Source organism: Lutra lutra, chromosome 3 (genome assembly GCF_902655055.1).
Source record: "Lutra lutra chromosome 3, mLutLut1.2, whole genome shotgun sequence".
NCBI classification, from domain to species: Eukaryota; Metazoa; Chordata; class Mammalia; order Carnivora; family Mustelidae; genus Lutra; species Lutra lutra.
Window position 1 is genome coordinate 74,353,913 of NC_062280.1, and position 21,854 is coordinate 74,375,766.

At 40.6% G+C, this 21,854-nt stretch overlaps 1 protein-coding gene across 2 annotated transcripts in view; it reads right to left on the bottom strand.

The window, feature by feature from the left end:
• The window catches only part of PDE11A (phosphodiesterase 11A), a 421,382-nt gene that overhangs the window by 178,770 nt on the left and 220,758 nt on the right, over positions 1-21,854 (bottom strand). For both annotated transcript variants that reach the window (XM_047722279.1, XM_047722276.1), the window contains exon 6: positions 11,392-11,524. In XM_047722279.1, coding sequence (XP_047578235.1) covers positions 11,392-11,524 — 133 coding nt within the window. The remainder of the gene's footprint in view (positions 1-11,391; positions 11,525-21,854) is intronic.

Sequence of the window (21,854 nt, forward strand, 5' to 3'; positions counted from 1 at the left end):
TAGGTGCAATTTTAGTATATATGTCTGTCTGTCTGTATGTATTTATTTATAAATAAAAGATTTTTTTTTTGAGAGAGAGAGAGTGAGTGAGAGAAAGAGACAGAGTGCATGAGCAGGAGAATGGGCAGGGGCAAAGGGAGAAGGAGAAGCAGATTCCCGATGAGTGCAGAGCCCGAGGACAGGCTCTAACCCAGGACACCAGGGTTATGCCTTGAGCTGAAGGCAGATGGTTAACTGATTGAGCCACCCAGGCACCCCAGCAATAATTTAAAGCAATACTTTATCTCCCAAATGTCAGTCTACCAAAGAAATGCTGACACTAGGACAAGCTGAGTGTGGAGATGTTTTGATGTCAGTCCCTTGGTTTTTCTGAAACAGTAGAGAGGCAGTTTCTTTTTGCCTACCTTACATACACATAGGATCAGTCCTAATGGCTTCTAGAACATACGTACAAATGATTCCTTAAATTTCTGACAAAGTACTCCTAGAAAATCACTGACCATCGGGCTTAGAACTGAGGCATTGTCTTGACCACCTACGCAGCGAAGTCTGTTCCACTCTGACGACCCTTATTTGTTTCACTGCTCACAGCTATCCCATTTTATACCTTAGTCAAGTCTTAGTAATCCTCCTAACCTTCCTCACCTTCCTGGTCATCTGGAATTGTTCCATCCACTGTCCTGTCTTCAAACCTTACTACCCGGGAGGTATCTCAAACTGGCTTACACTAAGTATCAGCGACTGAGAGGTTGCTGGTAAGCAAATGGTTTTTAGCAGATCCACGGAGCTCTGTCACATAATGGTTTCAATTTTGTGCATTTCCTTTGTGACAGCAGCATAGCTGATAGACCAGAAGGCATTACAGGAAACAGACAATGAACTGTCCTCCTGGGCTAGCACTCAGCATCCCAGACTACAGGAGTGCTTGGCTATGAGGCTCTGACAGGCGAAATGGGCTTTAATGTGCTAAGTCAAAGGATCTTAGAGCCTGGAGCCCCATTATCCTTAAGTGCTACATGACAAGGGCAAGAACTATTGAGTTGTCTTCAACAGGCCTTAGTAACAACAACAACAACAAAAAAAATCAGAGAAAGAATTTCACATGGAAAAACTGGAATTGAAGCCTGATAGATTTAGGGTCATGACACCTTAGATTTAACAGTGTAACTTTGGGCATCAGCCACCCATGGCAGAGGAGATCTGGCTGCTGATGGGTTTCCCACGGCTCCTAAATTTCTAACAAATACATACATCACCAAACCATCCGTGCATAAGGCCTGCCCTACTTTTTAGTTATTTTCTGCCATTTCCCCCCAACTCCCCCCACTTGCCGAACCTTTCTTATTTGAATGTTGGGTCCAATTGCTCATCCCTGCTCCAGACAGAGGACAAACTAACTCCATACGTAATAGCTCTGAAAATTCTCTCCATTACCATACAAATGGGGGGAAATCCTAAATTAAGCAATAGAATATTACAGCTTAAAATGACTAAATAAGGCCTTGTTGTGCATTAGTGTCTTTGTTTTAAGGTATTCTTTTGAATCTAGTATGAAAAGAAAGGGAGAAAGCTTCACAGATAATGCACTAGAGTGCAACTAATTATTGGGAGTTGAATTCATAAGCACAATGCCAGCTAAAAGCAAGACCAGAATAACTGTTTCAGGGTGACTGTATTTGTAAATAGAATATGCACTCCAAGAAGTCACCTGATACTGCAGCAGCTCATCTGTAAAGGCTTTTTATTCACATGTTGTTGGGACAGACTCAGGCAAAGAAGGACCCTAGGATGAAATCCAGGCAGCACTCTACGCTGGCTAGAGCAATAGAGAATAACATCTGAATTCCCCAAAGATATGGCAAGGCAAGTTAATTTACTTAGAAATCTTGCATTATTTAACTTCTGGCTCTGAGTAATAATTTTGGTTTTTAGAGGGCTCACAATTGCCTGGCAGAATATAATTTCACATAAGACATAAAGGGTCTAAAATTTTAAAATAGCTTTATAATTTTACCTGATTACAAAAATAATACAAATACTTGTGAAATTTTTAAGTAAAAATAAAATCCAAATCTCTAATCTGGTCATCTCTCTAGATAAGGCAACTATTAACAACTTAGTGTAAGTTCTTCTTGATCTTTTCCTACAGATATATAATATGCTCATGCATCAATCTATGATATATTCAACAATATTTATGTTCATAAATAACATAGATAAAATATTAAACAACACTGAACAATAATGACTATTAAGTACTAAACATTGTTCCACTTATTGGGGAGATATCAGTGAGCAAAACAGACAAAATCCTCACCTTCACTGAGCTTACATTTTAGTGAGAGAAGACAGATGGCAAAAATAAAAAAAAATAAATACAGAAATAGATTGCATATTAGAAAGTGTTAGGAATTATAGAGAAAAAAATTGGGCAGGGTAAAGGGGATTTAATAGCAAGGTTGTTAGGCCTTACTACCAGGTAACATTTGAAAGATGACTTTAAAAGAAGTGAGGATTTGATCAGAATCCTAGAGGAGAACATAGGCAGTAACCTCTTCGATATCAGCCACAGCAACTTCTTTCAAGATATGTGCCCAAAGGCAAAGGAAACAAAAGCGAAAATTAACTTTTGGGACTTCATCAAGATCAAAAGCTTCTGCACAGCAAAGGAAACAGTCAACAAAACAAAGAGATAACCCACGGAATGGGAGAAGATATTTGCAAATGACAGTACAGACAAAAGGTTGATATCCAGGATCTATAAAGAACTCCTCAAACTCAACACACACAAAACAGATAATCATGTCAAAAAATGGGCAGAAGATATGAACAGACACTTCTCCAATGAAGACATACAAATGGCTATCAGACACATGAAAAAATGTTCATCATCACTAGCCATAAGGGAGATTCAAATTATAACCACATTGAGATACCACCTTATACCAGTTAGAATGGTCAAAATTAGCAAGACAGGAAACAACGTGTGTTGGAGAGGATGTGGAGAAAGGGGAACCCTCTTACACTGTTGGTGGGAATGCAAGTTGGTGCAGCCACTTTGGAGAACAGTGTGGAGATTCCTTAAGAAATTAAAAATAGAGCTTCCCTGTGACCCTGCAATTGCACTACTGGGTATTTACCCCAAAGATACAGATGTAGTGAAAAGAAGGGCCATCTGTACCCCAATGTTTATAGCAGCAATGGCCACGGTCGCCAAACTGTGGAAAGAACCAAGATGCCCTTCGAACCAAGATGCCCTTCAATGGACGAATGAATAAGGAAGATGTGGTCCATATACACTATGGAGTATTATGTCTCCATCGGAAAGGATGAATACCCAACTTTTGCAGCAACATGGACGGGACTGGAAGAGATTATGCTGAGTGAAATAAGTCAAGCAGAGAGAGTCAATTATCATATGGTTTCACTTATTTGTGGAGCATAACAAATAACATGGAGGACATGGGGAGATGGAGAGGAGAAGGGAGTTGAGGGAAATTGGAAGGGGAGATGAACCATGAGAGACTATGGACTCTGAAAAACAATCTGAGGGTTTTGAAGGGGTGGGGGGTGGGAGGTTGGGAGAGTCAGGTGGTGGGTATTATGGAGGGCACGTATTGCATGGAGCACTGGGTGTGGTGCATAAACAATGAATTCTGTTACTCTGAAAAGAAATAAAAAGAAAAAAAAAGAAGTGAGGATTTGAACTATGGAGATATTGGGGGAAAAGTATTTCAGATGAAGGAATAGCCAGTGCAAAGGCCTTGAGGTAGGTGTGTGAGCAGTATGTTCTAGGAATAACAAAACAACCAGTGTGGCTGGAGAAGTAGGAGTCAGGGCTGGGGTCAGTTAATGAGGTGCCAGATTGTGTAGGGCATTGTAAACCTCTGAAAGGATTGTGAGTTTGGCTTTTCCTATAGTGATGACATAAGGAGACTTTGAAGAGTTTGTGAGAAGAGTTGTGATATGATGACCTAAAATATAAAAGCATCTGGCTATTATATTGAGAACAGAGTGTAGAGGGGCAGAGATAAAGAAGTTATGGCCATGAAATAGCCCAGAGATGGGGGTAGCTTGGACTGGATGGTAGGAGTTGAGTGGTGAGAAGTGGTCAGATTCTGGATAAATTTCACAGGTAGAACCACCTGGACTTCCTGATGAGTTAGACATGCAACATGAGAGAATGATGCCTATAAAATTTTGTCATGAGCATCAGGAATGATTGAGTTGCCTTAATAGAGATAGGGAAACAGAGAGAGAAGTAGGCTTGGGAGAAGAAAAGTTGGGAGCTGTTTTAGACATGTTAGGTTTGAGGGGTCTATCAGAAAAATATGTGTATATATGTACATATATCATTCCATACATACTTCTATACATTATTCTATATGTACTCCTTTGTGCCTTTTTCTCTTGTGGACATTCTTCCATAGTAGGACATATGGAAGGTCTTATGGGATAGAGATACTTTATGTGGATGCAAATGTAGTCATTATTATAGTGTGGTAGGGCAGAATTCTAAAGATGGCTTCTAAGATTCCCACTTCCCACACTCCATTTTGTACAAGTCTGGTAGAATCCTTCCCCTTGAGTGTGGGCAGGACTCATAAATATGACAGGATCATCAATTCCTTGATTAGGTTATGTTATGTGGCAGAGGTATGGGATAGCCACTCTTGTGATTATGTAAGTCACTCCTGACATCCTATAAGCCTTTGTCACAGCCGACTGCATCACATTCTCCTGATGGCTTTGTGCAAGTGAGCTGCCATGTTGTCATAGGGCCATATGGCTAGTCCCTAAGGGCAATCTCTAAGAGCTGAGAGAGACCTTTTAGCAGCAGTCATTAAGAAAAGGGAAACCTCAGTCTACAACTGCAAGGAACTCAATTCTGCCATCACCCGAACAAGCTTTGAAAAGTGCCAAAATCCACATGAGAATGTCACCTAGCCAACACCTTGATTTTAGCCTTCTGTGACCCTGGAGTGGAGAACCCAGCTATGCAGTGCCCAGTTTTCTGACCTACAGAAACTGTGAGATAAGAAATGGATGTTTGTCTTATTCTGCTGAATTTGTGGTGTCTCATTATGCAGCAATAGAAAATTGATACACACAGTGTTCTGTCAGTATCTTCAGGAGCCAAGCACAGGCACCCTCTTCCTAAGGAGCAAATGATGTGTAAGACTATAAAACCCACCTACATGGTAACCTGGAACATTAGTGCTTCTTGAGCCACAATAAATAAATATAATCAGGTATCTCTTTTCTCTCTTCCATCCTTTTCATAGAAGATGTAACAGAGTCTTGTAACAGAATGAACATACCATGATCTTCATAAGGTCACAGAATTTAGAGCTCAGAAATTTAGTTCTGCTCTGTCACTATCTTATATAACCATTCTGTCATGATTTTCTACCCATAAGCCAAGGAGTTTGGCCTTGAAACCATGCAGGCCATCAAGCCCAGCAGGTGCTGCTCCTCAGAGTCAACTCAAACAGGCAGACAGAAGGCAAGTAATCACTGCGGCTTGCCCTCCAAGTTGCCCTCCTCCCCACAAGGAGGGAACTCCATTAAACATTTAATACTTTCACAAAGAGAATACCCAGCAGGTAGACAACTATGATTACTTGCCCTATAGCCTTCACAGCAAGCTCTAAGCAGCACCTGGGATGGGCTTTCTATCACATGAAACACTTCCCTTTGTAGTTTCTATTAAAAGGAAGACCAACAGTTTCAAAACTGAGGTTTCAAAGTAAGGATCATTCCCTTGCTGCATATCTTTGGGCAGAGCTTGTGAGGACTTCCCAGAAGTGATTATAAGGTAGGAAAGACACCAAAATTGGAAATCTAGTTTCCACCTTTGCTGTACAGCTATTTACAGCTGTAAAGCTTGGCAGAGTAAATTCTCTCTTATTAACAGAAAATAGCCACTGGCATCATGAATCCCCCAATTGACAAGCTTCCTGTGTTCATCTAAACTGGGGAAGAAACTACCAAATGCACATGAGAAGATGTATTGGAGTTGGCGCCCAGCTGGCGATCTGAAGACTCCACAAGATGGTTCGCTGGGCAAGTCATTCATGGTGGTTGCAGGACGATTTCATTCATGGAGAAGGGAACATCTCCCTGTGCAGTACCAATGATCAGGACAGCCCGTTTGGGTTCAATAGGAACAAAAATTAAACTCCTATTGTGTTAAGCCATGGAGATTCTGGAGTTTATCTATTGCCTTAACTGATACTGTGATTTGAATGTGGGGAATGGGGTTGCATTTGAAATATCCCAGAGTAATCAATTTTTCAGCTATACATTTTAAAGACTGGTGGGTTGTTTGCACTTGGACAGTGTGGCTGGCTGACTCCAGAAATTTGATCGTCCTTAGTGTGCCTTGGTAATCTGGCCCCTGGATGTCTGGCCATTCTTGTGAAGAGCCAAGTCTGCATTTTGCTGGCTCTTTGAGAAGAGGATATGGTGACCATCTCTCTACGGTAGCCCAAGGCCACGGGACATGCATCTAGCCTCACCACCTCTGTAACTAACATCTGTTACTGTTCCTCCTCTGAGAAGACAAGGAGAGACCTGGTTGACTTGAAGACCTACAGGTTATCAGATTAGTGCCACCATCTCTTCTTTACTGTCAACAAACAATCACCCTTAACTCCCCTTTTTGGCTAGCAACTTTCCTCTTCCTTTCCTACTGTGTCTGGGGATGAAGAGAATTGAAGCTGGTTTGTCTATAATCAAGGACTGCTGGTCTGCCGCTCTGTGTAAAGATCCCTCATTTTAGAGAAAAAGACCTGCTTCTGCCAACCTGCCCCCACCCCAAAAGAAGAAAGTAGTCCTTTTTTAAAAAGATTTATTTATTTATTTATTTGACAGAGAGAGAGAGAGAGATAGAGAGAGAGAGATCACAAGTAGGCAGAGAAGCAGGCAGAGAGAGAGGAGGAAGCAGGCTCCCCGCCAAGCAGAGAGCTGGATGTGGGGCTTGATCCCAGGACCCTGGGATCATGACCTGAGCCAAAGGCAGAGGCTTTAACCCACTGAGCCACCCAGGTGCCCCAGAAAGTAGTCCTTAATCAGACAAATATCTTCATTGATATTTATATAGAACTGCATCATTTATAAACTGTATATAATTTCACATGTTATAATGTATATGCAAGTAGTATGCCTAAGATGACACAGCAGGTGAGTGGAGCAGACAGGACAAAGAGGTAGGTCTGCTGGCCAACATTCATGTGCCTTTGCAGATAGAGGAAAGATGGGAATGGTGATTCCATTGCCCAGGCAACTCCTTTGCAGCTGGTTCTTATAGGAGACCAGTCAGGAAATTAAATTAGGAATCAGAAAGTCCAGTCTGTTCTATGCCCTATCTCAAGGAAGCTGTGTGGTCTTAAGCAAGTCAGTCTGTTTCCTCATCTGTAAAGAAATCTCTAATATTCCTATTAACTGAAAGTTGACACATCTATAATATTAAATCCCAGAATAAGACCAATCCATTTTGGGGGGTTCTATCCTAGGACACTACATTGTCTGTGAATTGGGGTCCTTTTTCATGTTCAGTAAAAAGAATTCAAGTTGCCAGAATTAGCCATTAAGCTATTGAGAAATTTAGGATAGATACCAACATTCAGGAAAATGTATTTCTGGCAAATTTAAGTTCATTATATAGATTTATGTTGAGAAAATCTATAGGAAAAATAGGAGATGCTTTGAAAGGGATAACCCATGATACCATTCTGCAGATTATCATTCTTGTTAACCAGCTTCAAACTATTCAGGGAAGTCAGTGAGTGTAGAGAACCAAAAAGCAAGCACTTTTTCCAGTGGAGAGAACTCTGGTAGATACTCCATTAATCCTGGATTAAAAAATTATTTCCCTATATTCTACCAGTAATAAATAACTACTCAATTATGATTACCAATAAAAATTATGGGTCCATAGCTGACCAAGAAGAGAGAACTCAAACCTTTGCAGGGAGACAACACAGTTCTAAAGGTTACCTTCTACCTCTAGGATGATTCCAGAATTATTTTTAGTGCAAGAACAAGGCAATTACATTTTGTCATGACATTTTTTTTTTATCTTGAGGAAAACACTTAAAACATTAATAAAAAATATTATCTGAAATGGTTGTTTTTATCTTATGATCTACACCATCTTACATCAGGCTTCATGGGGAGAAAGTTGGAGCCTCTTAGCCTCTTGGCATCATGGCTTAGGCTGGAGTCTCATTCATTATTAACATAAACAGTTGATACCTGTCCCTGAGGCAAAATATACTTGAGAAGGGAGGAAGCCTAAGCAGATAATTTTGCTTTTTCTGGTGTAATACATAACACACACACATACACACACACACCCCACAACACACACACACATTCGTAGGACATGTCTACTAAATGCTTTCAGGAATACTCTCACCTCCATCTACATGAATTAATTCCTTACCAATTTTTTCCCTTACCATGAGAAGGGAAATATAAATAATTTGATATTTTAAATTTATAAATTTATATATAAATATATAACAATTTTTATATAACTTTACATATAAATTTTAAATTTATAATTTTAAATTCCAATACAATGCAAAGAGACCATGTAAAAATCAAATATGATGCATCTTCAGATTTGCATTTGAAATTCAGTATTAGTTATGTGGCAGATTGAAAGCATTTTAGGTGAAAGACCAAGAAATAATGTTGGTATAAGTACATGCTTTATTTTATCAGAGGGAAGAAAGTGATTTCACAAAATAGTCACTGCTTAACCTACCATAGTTTACTGTCTTCAGGCATTGTTGCCTCTAACTACTGGATAAAAGCACGACATTTTTGGGTCCAATCCCACCGAAGTAACTGTTGCATTTCTGCTCAAGAGTCCACACTGTTCTTTTTATAGATTGGTGGAGCATGCTGCTTTATTGGAATAGACTATAAGTGCAGAGAAAAATGTAAAATGGCTGTATCACTCACTAATCAGGAAGAGATGTGGCAAGAGTCTGAAGACACAAGGAGATGGCATATCCAACATCACTGAATTGTATAAACAAGAAATATTCTTGAGATATGAATTGTGCTTGCTACATGTGCTGTTTTCCATTAAAAAAAAAAAAGAACAATGACTGGACAAGAATTTTTCCTTTCCTGATGAAGGCGAAGATGTTGCTAGCCTATGACCCAGCCTGTCAGACTCCAAGGTATAGACACTGGTCCTTAGCAGTTATGTATGTGACAGCCAAACATGGAACCCAAATGTCCATCAACAGCATAGTGGATAAAAAAAAAGGCAAGGCTTCTTCATATAGTGGGATACTTGGCACAGGGAAAATAAATGAATGAGTTGCAAATTCAAATGACTCAGGAACATATGTCGAATGAAAAAGCAAGCCATAGAAGAATACATACAGTATAATTTAATGTATATAAAGTTCAGAGACATGCAAGGTATAATGATCTATTTGGCATAGATTCAGACATATGCAATGAAACTATACAGAAAAACAAAAGAATGTTAAATTCAAATTAGGATAGGTTTACCTGTGCAGGCAAAGTTAAGGGGAAGGGATTAGGAAAGATCAGTATAAGGATTCACAAGTAATAGTCATGTTCTTGTCTTAAACTGGGTAGTGGGTGCTCAACTGCCTTGTGTTTGTTTTATCTTTACATATGGCTTAATAACCAACGTTTTTAAACGGCCTAATTTGTTGATTCTTTCTTTTTCCCAGAATTTGACTTCAAGGTACAAAGCTAAGAGCAGAATAACAGTAATCCATACCAAACTTAGTGCTAAAATTTGGGAAAGAACTCAACCGTGACCCCCTGACATCTAATCTAATATGAAGACTTGGCAACAAATGATTTTTCTGCATAGCAAGACTTTCAGTTTTGTTTAGCTATTACTGATGTCAGTAATAGGATACTGAGACCATTCCTTCATAAAGCTGTGTGTTTAGATATCTGTTCTTCAGGATTCTTTCTCTAAAAGCAAGGAAGAAAGAAACACAGCAAAACACAAAACTTTGTCATATCAGTCCCAACCCAATCATATTAGTAAAGCAAACAAATATTGACCTCTATCAATCATTTCGGCTCTGCCAATCACAGAACAAAGGTGGTGGTATTTTCCCACAAAGAAGGACAACTAAAGAAGCTATCGACTGGGTACTTTCCCAGTCAAAACTTAGAAATAATGCATCAGAACTGAAGAGAGCTAGAGGGTGGTCAAGTTTGGGACAGCCAAGGGAGCACGCTGCAGAGACACCCAACCCAGACTGGGAGTTTGTGAAAGGATTTGCAAGGTAGGAGCAGCTGAGCTCCATGCTCAAGAATTAATAGAAACTGCTGGGGGACATAGCCTGGAGGAAGAAAGCTCCAGGCAGCTACTGAGAGGTGGTGAGTTTTGGGGACTTAAAAATTTCCCTGCAGAGATCTGCAAAGATGACATGACTGAAGTTTGAAGTTAAGTTTAAACTGCAGCCTCCTGCCACATCATGTCCCACCCCAGACATAGGATAGCACAGGGCATTCTTAACGTGGCTTTCAAGGTCCTGGAACAATGTGGCTCCTGCTTCCACTTACAGCCTTATCTACCTGGTGCTTTTGGCAGCATGAACTCATCTCAGCTCTCCAGACCCTCAGCCCCCATTCTCTCTCAGCCTTGCCTGGAACACATCTCCTCACCTTCCTTGCAAAAAAGCTCCTGCTACTCATTAAATCTTAGCTTGGCAATCTAGAATTGAAGACGTGTAATTTATTGAAAACACACACACGCACGCACACGCACACAGGTATTTTATAAATTCATGTAAATTTATCTCTATGATCCTGTAGATACTTAGAATTTAAACATCTGCAAGTCAGAATCTATATTGCTTTAATATATTCTGCATATAGCACAATGTGCCTACAAAATTAACATTAAAGAATAACACAAACCCATTTACCATTTCTCAGGAGCAATTTTAAAAGACATGGTAGTTGTTCTAGAATCTATTGGGAAATAACTATGTTATATATACATTTTTATTGATAACTATTTCATAGTTTAACATAAATTATGTTTAATATAAAATGTTCATGAGTTAAGATATAGGTACTTGTATACGGGTACATTTACTACAAAATGTACCCAATTGTAAAACAGCATCAAACTAATGCAGAACAGATGGCCATTTTGCCATGGATCAGAGTAGAGAGGAGGTTTTTCTGTACTTTACAGTAGGCAATGCTAAAAATCTGATCACAGGGGAAAGATGCAAGAAGAAAAAAATTGCCTGTAAACTCAGGGCTTGCTGTGGTTCTATACGATGTCCCTCTTTTGCTTCAACCCCAAACCATCACCAGGGTGACAAGTGAACCTTAAGACTGCACCCAGAGAATTTCTCTTACCCCGGCATCAAAGCGAGGATCCTGGTAGGCATCGCTGATGTTCACGGGAAGGCCTGTGGAAGCTACAAGCTCAGCAACACTGTTATTTATGAGCCAGTCGGAATATGATGATTTCTCCACGCTTTCTTTGAAACTATCAAAACCAAAGCAGGCAGTCAGAAAATAGAGAAGCATAAGTTTGCTTGAAAGCAAATCTCATAAAACTATACTCATAGTGGGATCATCTCTCCCCTTTAAGAAGGGATAAGTGACTTGAGTCACAAAAAAGTGAGGTAATTATCTGTAGCTCCTTCAAAAAGACTTACCTGATATAATGTTAAATAATCAGACCCATGGGAAGAAATGATAGATTCTCTAGGATCCAGAGAACAACTCTAGGTTGTATTTAGGCCAAAGCAAACAGACATGAAGTAATGAAGTAATGACCGAAATTGACAAGAGGATGCTAACACCATGGGATAATACATTCCGCGGACCTCCCCAGCCCACACCCCTTAACTGAGCAGACTGGACGTTTGACAAAGGGAAATATTAAGCCCCAGAATGAGGAAAAATCAGGAAATAAATTAGGAGTTTACAAATTTTTTTTAAATTAACATACGAGTTTACAAAATTTTAAAGGCAGCAAAAGAGCAGATCTTGACCATGTGCAATCTAGTAATTACGTAACTATTTTTGTAGTATGTCTCAGAGTTTCTTAACAAAAACATATTTCTTACTTACGAAATCTTACTGAAAAACCCCTTTTAATTTTACTGACCCCTAACCTTAACCATTTAAATTATATTCACATTTGATTTGAACAGGAATTTTATGCAAAATGGTTTTGTGAGCTTTCCCTTTTATCACGTTTGTTACAATCATCGAATTTACAGAAAGGGCGTGAGAATTAGTTAAGACTCCCTATTCCCTCCCTCCCTTCCACCACTTCTACCCCAAGTACAAACTGAGCACTGCCAGGAGCTACGGAAATGCAAAACTGAGTACTGTTCTTGTGGAGGATATGAGGTTTGTGGTGTGGCAGGTGATAACTGAAATTACATAAATGAATACAAGTCTACTGGGGCGATGTTTTCCAAACCCCAGGACACGTGAGTGAGTGTACCACAGCCAGAAGAGTGAGAACTCTATTGACTTTTTAATTTAAACTGCTGTATACATAAGGAAGGCACTAAACACTGTCACTAGTCATTGTTACCCTGTAACCACGTGCTGCTGTGTGGAATTTGTGCCGTCTGGAGGATCTGGGGCACAGAGACGACCCCGGATGGACAAAGAGGTGGGAAGCAGAGGCATTCTTTAGCACCATCCGTAGACGTCATCCGGAATGACTGTGTCTGTGTCTGGTGAGTGTTAACATTTACTTGTGATGCTATTCATCCCTTCTTGCCTAATAAACACCACTAACACATCTATTTATTCGCTCTGGATCTCTGGCTCAGAAGCGGAAGTTTTGCTAAAAAGTGGAGTCGTGTATTTCTCAGATGGTGCCTAAATCAAAGAAGTAAGAAGACAGAGGACTTCAAAGATAAGATGGCACCTTTCTTTTCCACGACAAACAAAGGGACATCAACAAAGCCCATGTTTTATTTTCTCTGCTACATTATATCTGTGAGAAGGGACATTTTGTGTTGTGCTGCCATGGAAGTGAAATAGAGGAGGAAACATGATAATGCACCTGATAGGAGAATCCAGCTTGACGAAGCCATTTCTAAATTCATAAATAGTATGAATGAGCGCTGCTCATTCTTTTTTTTTTTAAGATTTATTTATTTATTTGACAGACAGAGATCACAAGTAGGCAGAGAGGCAGACAGAGAGAGAGGAGGAAGCAGGTTCCCCGCTGAGCAGAGAGCCCGACGTGGGACTCGATCCCAGGACCCCGAGATCATGACCTGAGCCAAAGGCAGCGGCTTAACCCACTGAGCCACCCAGGCACCTGTGCTGCTCCTTTCTTGCAGCGATGAATCAGTCTGTCAACTCGCTCTGCGCCGTCTGTGTACTTTATTCTATTCTGCAATTCTTAGAAAGTGTTGCGTGATAAAACAGCGTGGAAAATGCTGAACTAGAGAGTGCTGGGCAGGGAGGAGGGAAGAATCCGAGGGAAGAAACGGTTGGGGCAGGGAGAGGTGAAGGGCCAGGGGTGAACACCCTAAGGAAGGAACCAGTTTCATCAAAAAGCCTGAAAACCTGGGAGCTGGGTCTTTCAAGCGGGCACGTGTTCAGCAAGGGGAGACTGGGGCTGGTGAGGAGGAGAGCGCCAAGGGAGGAGGAAACAGCAGGAATAGAGACACAAAGGGAAAAGAGCACAGGGAATGTTCTTGGAACACTGTGCAATCCTCTTTGGTGGGAGCACGGTTCAAGTGGTAGGGAACGGGCATGAAAAGAAGATCAGGGCTTACAGGGGGCAGCTTTGACCAAGGGGCTGAAACGTTAGTCACAGGGGATGGGGAGCTGTTGGGAGTGACATGATTGGAGCTGTGACTTCAGGAAGCTCAATCCAGGGACAGGGAGCAAGAAAAACTGGCTAAGAGAGATGAAGGGGAGACCAGCCAAGTCGTGCAGGTGGGAGGTGACGGTGCCGGTCCCCCAGGAGGTCCTGCATTAGACTCTGCGGGGCTGGGTGGGCAGCTGGTGTGGTGTGGCTTACGTTTTGTTCCTGCGCGCCCATGGCACTATTAGAAATGACTTGTTCTGAGAAGCAGAAGATGAGGAAAGATAACAGACATTTTGTAAACCTGGAACACCTTATTCATCGTTGAAAACCCAGGAACAAAACCCGTATCAAGCCTTTAGGACTGAAAATACTGTAGAACTGGGATTGTCTTCAGGGAGAATACAATGGATGAGATCATCCAGGGAGCGAATACGGAGGGAAATCTGTATCTGAGGGAAGAAAGACCAAGAAAAGCAGTAATAAGGGGGGAGGAGATAGAGAAGAAAGAAAAAAGGGAAAGCAAATTTATCCTCACCCAAGGCAGACCAAGGGTCTGTCTTGATGCTTTACCTAATTTGTTTCATTTTCACATAAATCCTATGAGGGGGGTACAATTTTCTACATTTTATAGATCAGAAAACTGAGGCTCAGAGATGCTAAGTAATTTTCCCAAGTGGAGATAGAACTTTCGGCTAAGGGTGACTGCAGAGCCCCATATTTTTTTTTAAATATTTTATTTATTTATTTGACAGACAAAGATCACACGTAGGCCGAGAGGCAGGCAGAGAGAGAGGAAAGGAAGAAGGCTCCCTGCTGGGCAGAGAGCCCGATGTGGGGCTCGATTCCAGGACGCTAGGATCATGACCTGAGCCGAAAGCAGAGGCTTTAACCCACTGAGCCACCCAGGTGCCCCCAGAGCCCCATATTATTCTGCTTATCCTGTAGCCTCTCAGGGAAAGAAGTCAATGAGAAGTAGCAGAGCAAGAACAGTAGGGTCTCACCTAAAGAAAAGAAGGGAGTGACAGTCCACATCACAGAGAATTTCAGGGAGACACTACAGATCATAAACACTGCAGCCGAAGACTGCTCACAGTCAAAGGAAGAGGGAGGAAAAGACATTGATCTTGATCATCCAGTCGTAGGTCCTTACTTACAAAATTCTCAAGAAGATGATGATGAAAACACTTATGGAGCAGGGGCTCCTGGAAGAGTCATTTTAAATCTAAACATGCTTAGAATGGGTTGAGTTCAGGCTGCGTATGTATTGCAATCAGTCTAAAATAGTAGGACAACGTAAGACAGTTAGCTCTGTACAAGGCACTGCACGTAAGCACAGTTGAGGTGGTTTCTAGAAAGTATAAACTATGCTCTCTCCCCTCACAGGGGTTGCCACCTTGATGGGGAGGTGAGAAATACACATACTGACACTGACACAATGAACACTTGAAGGGCCCAGTTCAAATTTCAAGTGAAAAATGTGTCACGTGGCTATGTTGCTTAGTTACCAAGTTCAACTCTACCAGATCAGAAATGCTAAAGAAGTGCAGGGAGGAAGCAGCCACCTGTGGCCTGGCCATTCTCACAGGGGTACAGCTGCAGAGGGGAGGGGAGATTTTAGGGACCCTACAGCTTCAACAATGCAAGCAGGTGTTCTGAAAACCAGCTCTCCATTTCTTCAGTTTCATGGTGCACGGGTACATAAACCAAGGCCCAGCGTGACAGAATGTCCAGAGAGACAGTCAGGAAGGATGACTGTCACTCTGAGCATTCATATCACATTCTGGCTTTTGCACCAATTCAACCTTACAAATCTTAAAATTTTACTGTAATGCAGAATTATGATGTTGAGTTAGAGCTCTCCAAGACCTTTTTTAAAAAAAAAAAAAAAAAAGATTTTATTTATTTGACAAACAGAGAGAGGGAGCATGAGCAGGGGGAGAGGGAGAGGGAGAAGCAGACTCCCCACTGAGCAGGAAGCCTGATATGAGGCTTAATTGCAGGACCCTGGCATCATGACCTGAGCTGAAGATAGATGCTTAACTTACTGAGCTACACAGGTGCCCTGTTTTCCCCATTTTATTATTTGTTTATTTATTTGAGAGAGGGGGGGAGATAGAGAGAATGAGTGAGAGAGAGAGAGCATGAGAGGGAGAAGGGTCAGAGGCAAAAGCAGGCTCCCTGCTGAGCAGGGAGCCCAATGTTGGGCTTGATCCTGGGATCATGACCTGCACTTAAAGGCTTAACAGACTGAGACACCCAGGTGCCCCCCCAAACCTTGTTTTTTTTCAAAAGGATAATTTTGTCTTTTGAAAAAGACCATGAATTTTGTAGTCAAATATAACTGATTCAAATACCTATTTTGCCACTTCCTCGCAAAGTGATCTCAGACAAGTTAGTTACACTTCATCTGTAAAGTAAGTATAATACTAGTACTTATTGTGCAGATTAAGGTAAGAATTTATACAAGTGCTTAACATATTTTCTAGACTACAGTAGACAATTTTTAAAAGTATCTACATTTTAACACCCTCTAAAGTCAATTCTGACTGTGACAGTAGCCTTTTACATTTTCACAATGAAGTATTGTGAATTCAACCACAAAGGAAAGGGCCCAAATTATTTCTGTTTCTTGAGGGACACATCTGGCTTAAAGGAACAGTTCTTTGCTTAAGCTCCTATAAGTCAACTCCTTCTGATTGGTGAGAGCTCTTTTATTCTGCGTGGCTTCCTCTCTTTTGATTGCTGTTAGAGCAGAACATATTAAGATCATAGACACAGCCATGTGGGTTATGCAGGTCCTGCCCTGCATGGGGCTGCCCTGTAAAAGGAACCAATAGGGGCTGAAATCTAGTCTAGTTGTGCATTTTGACTTAGAGCTGCATCCGTCTAGAGGGAGTACTTTTTCTATTCGCACAGAGACACTGTATGCGCTGGCAATGGCCCTGTTCCAATCTCTCTGACAAATGGACATCTAATATCAAATTGAATGTCTTTAGTGACAGGGAACTCATTACCTACCAAAATATTCCATTCCATTTTGTGGCCACTCAGCTTACTTCCTAATAATCATCCTTTGCTCCCAGTCCCATGGGATCTCATTAGCTGACAGCACTTGATATAGTTGGCAATAATTAACATGTTCCCCATAGTCTTCCACCTAAGATCATTCTTTTCTAACAAGCTCTAATTTCTCCAGCGACTCCTCCTCTGGCATGCCTTCCTTATTCTCACTATCCCAGTCCTCCATGTCGTCCTGCTAATTAATAGTCCTCTTGATCATGAAAGCATTCCAGAATAGTCTTCTCCATGGGGTCTGAGCAGGATGTAGGAGGGATGACCATCACCTTTGCTCTAGATCTTGTTCCTACCAGAAGAGTCAGGGTTGATAGTTTCTAACAGGTCTTGTTTTTTTAATAGGTTGTTGGAAGTTTAAATTAATATCCAAAATTGAATTAGTCAACTTTCTAGAGCCCCCCACATCTGACCAGAGATATCAAATCCAGCACTAAGATCTTCAGTTTGGGCCAGAACCAAGATAAGGAGAGTTACCGCAGTTTGGAAACACATCAATATTGATTACTCTGTAGTTTGTGGGTGCAAATTAGATCATGTCATTCAGTGGCTCTTAGCTGCCACGTGCGTAACTGCAAAACCACAGACACCTCCAAGTCCTCTCCCCACCCGTAGTCTCTAGGGAAAATTATTCTTTCATTCAAGGCCCCTTGTCAAAGCCGTGGAAACCAATAGGAGACCAGACACTTGAGAGTACTTAAGTTTCATGGGGCAAAGGAAGAATCCTCTCCCCCACACTCTGCATTGTATTTTGGCCCCTAGGTTGGGGTCCCTAGGTCATATTGTTTATGTATACGCTGTCACAAGTTTCCTCATTAAATAGCCCATTTGGCTTCTCCCATACCCTTCTCTGTTATATGCAGGGAATAAGGGTGGGCTGGCCCTTCTTTCAGCAAAAAGAAAAAGACACCTACTGATCATCCATGCAAGTGGATGTCTGGTGTGAGTGTTTCTGGGTTTGTGTTTATTTTCCCAAGACACTTACTGTACACCAGTGCACCACAGAGAGAGAAAAATGGCTTATAATTCTATACAACATTCAGTGTTTATTGAAAATCAGAAGTTTTGAGAAACCATTAAAATACATCTAAAGTTTGTATGTTTTAATATCTATGTTTAATAGCTTCTTATATTCAAATCATAAAACCATTTTGACGTTTAAGGTGGGGATGTTAAAATAAATTCTGGCTTAAAGAAAAAAAAATCAGCAGACCAAAAAAATCCTTGAAATAAGAGTCTGATGCTATAGTAAATGGAGTTGATTCCATTTACTCTATCACCAAGAACCGTAAGATACCTGGGAATAAACCTAACCAAATAGGTAAAAGATCTGTACTCGAGGAACTGCAGAACACTCATGAAAGTAATTGAAGAAGACAAAAAGATAGGAGACCATTCCATCATGGATCAGAAGAATAAACATTGTTAAAATGTCTACACTGCCTAGAGCAATCTATACTTTCAATGCCATTCTGATCAAAATTCCACCAGCACTTTTCAAAGAGTTAGAACAAATAATCCTAAAATTTGTATGAAACCAGAAGAGACTCTAAATTGCTCAGGAAATGGTGAAAAAGGAAAACAAAACTGGGGTCATCACGTTGCCTGATTTTAAGCTTTACTACAAAGCTGTGATCACCAAGACAGCATGGTACTGGCACAAAAACAGACACATAGACCAGTGGAACAGAGTAGAGAGCCCAAATATGGACCCTCAACCCTATGGTCAAATAATCTTTGACAAAGCAGGAAAAAATATACATTGGAAAAAAGACAGTCTCTTCAATAAATGGTCCTGGGAAAATCGGACAGTTATATGTAGAAGAATGAAACTCAACCATTCTCTTACATCATACACAAAGATAAACTCAAAATGCATAAAAGACCTCAACATGAGGCAGGAATCCATCAGAATCCTAGAGGAGAGCATAGGCAGTAACCTCTTTGACATCGGCCACAGCTACTTCTTTTAAGATATGTCTCCAAAGGCAGAGGAAACAAAAGTGAAAATGAATTTTTGGGACCTCATCAAGATCAAAAGCTTCTGCACAGCAAAGGAAACAGTCAACAAAACAACAAAACAAAGAATGGGAGAAGATATTCACAAATGATGGTACAGACAAAAGGGCTGATATCCAAGATCTATAAAGAACTCCTCAAACTCAACACACACATAACAGATAATCACGTCAAAAAAATGGGCAGAAGACATGGACAGACACTTCTCCAAAGAAAACATACAAATGGCTAACATACGCATGAAAAAATGTTCATCATTAGCTATCAGGGAGATTCAAATCAAAACCACACTGAGATACCACCTTACTCCAGTTAGAATGGCCAAAATTAACAAGACAGTAAACAACATGTGTTGGAGAGGATGTGGAGAAAGGGGAACCCTCTTACACTACTGGTGGGAATGCAAGTTGGTGCAGTCACTTGGAGATTCCTTAAGAAATTAAAAATAGAGCTTCCCTGTGACCTGCAATTGCACAATTGGGTATTTACCCCAAAGATACAAATGTAGTGAAAAGAAGGGCCATCTGTACCCCAATGTTCATAGCAGCAATGGCCACAGTCACTAAACTGTGGAAAGAATCAAGATGCCCTTCAACAGACAAATGGATAAAGAAGATATGGTCCATATATACTATGGAGTATTATGCCTCCATCGGAAAGGACGAACACCCAACTTTTGTATCAACATGGATGGGACTGGAAGAGATTATGCTAAGTGAAATAAGTCAAGCAGAGAGAGCCAATTATCATATGGTTTTGTGTACTTGTGGAGCATAAGGAATAACACGGAGGACATGAAGAGATGGAGAGAAGGGAGCTGGGGGAAATTGGAGGGAGAGACGAACCATGAGAGACTATGGATACTGAGAAACAAACTGAGGGTTTTGGAGGGGAGGAGGGTGGGGGATTGGGTAGCCTGGTGGTGGGTATTATGGAGGGCATGTATTGCATGGACACTGGGTGTGGTGCATAAACAATGAATTCTGGAACACTGAAAAGAAATTAAAAAAAAAAAAAGAAATAGAGGGGGGGAAAAGGAAGTAAGAGTCCGAGAAAAGGAAAATAAATACAGTTGTCACTTAACTTCAGTGACTCTTCCTTAAAAAGTAAAAATTAACCACTTAGCTTATTTTAACTCTTTAAAAAGTAGACTCCTCTAAAATCAAGATTTGTTTAAAATAACATGAAAATTTTAAAGAAATCTTTTACTTGTATTCACTAGAACCAGGTACCTAGGAAGATGCAGGTTTTTAAGTGAGTTTCCCTCAAAGGGCTACAGTTTAGTCTTCTTTCTCAGTGCTATCTTGAGTCCCAAATACGAGACCCACACTGACTTCAAAGAGAGCTTCACAAGCTCAAATATATTGACAGTGGAAGGTAAAACAGAATTGCCCTATTACAGATAACAGATCAATAAAGGTCTTTTCCCTTTTTTGCTTAAAGAAGTTGGCAGTGTGAACCCATCTGTATATGGATAGATAGCCAGCTCAGCACTGTCCCTACCTATACAGAAAGAGGTGTTGGAAGAAACTAAAGGGGCCACAACTTTGGGGAGCTCACAAACTGTGACAGTGGTTTATGGTAAATACCCTAATGGAAAAATGTACAGGCATTATAGGAACAGAGAAAAAGAAGGGTCAGTTTTGTTTGGGCTGGGAATGGTATTTGGAAAATTACTTCCCAAAAGGAAGTTGGTCTAAGCTGATGTTTACAGAAGTAAAAGTTCCTAAAAACAATCCAGACAAAAACACAGCACGAGTAAAGCTTTAGAAGTTTGAGGTTTTCTGTATTGACATGATAAATATTAGAGCTAAAACTTAGGATACATGGTGGAAGTGATCAATAAGGCTATTATGTGGTCCCATGGACATACTTTATATCCACAACCAAATATATACTGATGATTTCCACATCTACAGCAGCAGCCCATTGATTCCTGACTTCCTTACATTTATATCCAAGCACTTTCTGGACAATTCTTCCTTATCATTTCCAGGCACCTCAAATTTAACGTTTTTAAGACTACATTAATATATTCTCCTTGATGTGCTATAACAATTATTAATGAAAACCATAACCATTAACTAACAATTTATCATTAGGTCAGGAGCAGAAGTGTCAACATAGGCACATCTATTTTCTCATTGTCAAGAAATGATTGTCAAGTCCCTTTGCTATCTTGAGTATTATCCAGTGGGGACAGGATTCAGAAAGGCAAAGAAACAGGACAGGAACTCCAAGAACTCTTTAGGACAGATATTTCTTTTTTTCTGTTTTGCAAACAAAAACTGTTTTTTTTGATCTATAGGTTGTGCCTGATACTATTTGCCATTTTGTTTCATTGATTAGAGGTCATTCTGAGGTTTGGTTCACAGAGAGACACTCTATTCCTTACTTCTTCTCTTTGGGTAAACCTTTCTATCCCTGGGTCCTTCCTGAAGCCTCACGCTGTGCAACATTATTTGAAGTTGTCTTTCACTTAGGAGATTAAGGAATTAAGTCAGTACCAGTGGGACTCAAAGCTAGCACCCCATTAAGAGAGTCTTAAATACTCAGAATTGAGACATGAATAATTCCCTACTGGTTTCAGTATATCTTTGAAGGTTACCAAACAAATCTTTCAGTCATAAAAAGTAATGGGAGAGAGTGTAATTACCAAGCAGAGCTAGCCTGTCAATTATCGCAGTGTGGTAAGTGAGGAAGATGCCCTAAGTTGCAGCAGTTCCAAAACCTTACCATGACCTGATGGACTTATCTTTAAGGTCTTGCCTGAGGACACTTCATCACACTGTGATTTCTCCTGTCTTAAGCATTCTGTGTTATTAGAAATTAAGACATGGTGGCCAAAGAACACATTTTCTGTCCTTCATTTCCTCAAGTTGTACCATTAGAGTGATGAGATTTATCACTCACAGGAGTTGGTATCACTTTGGGG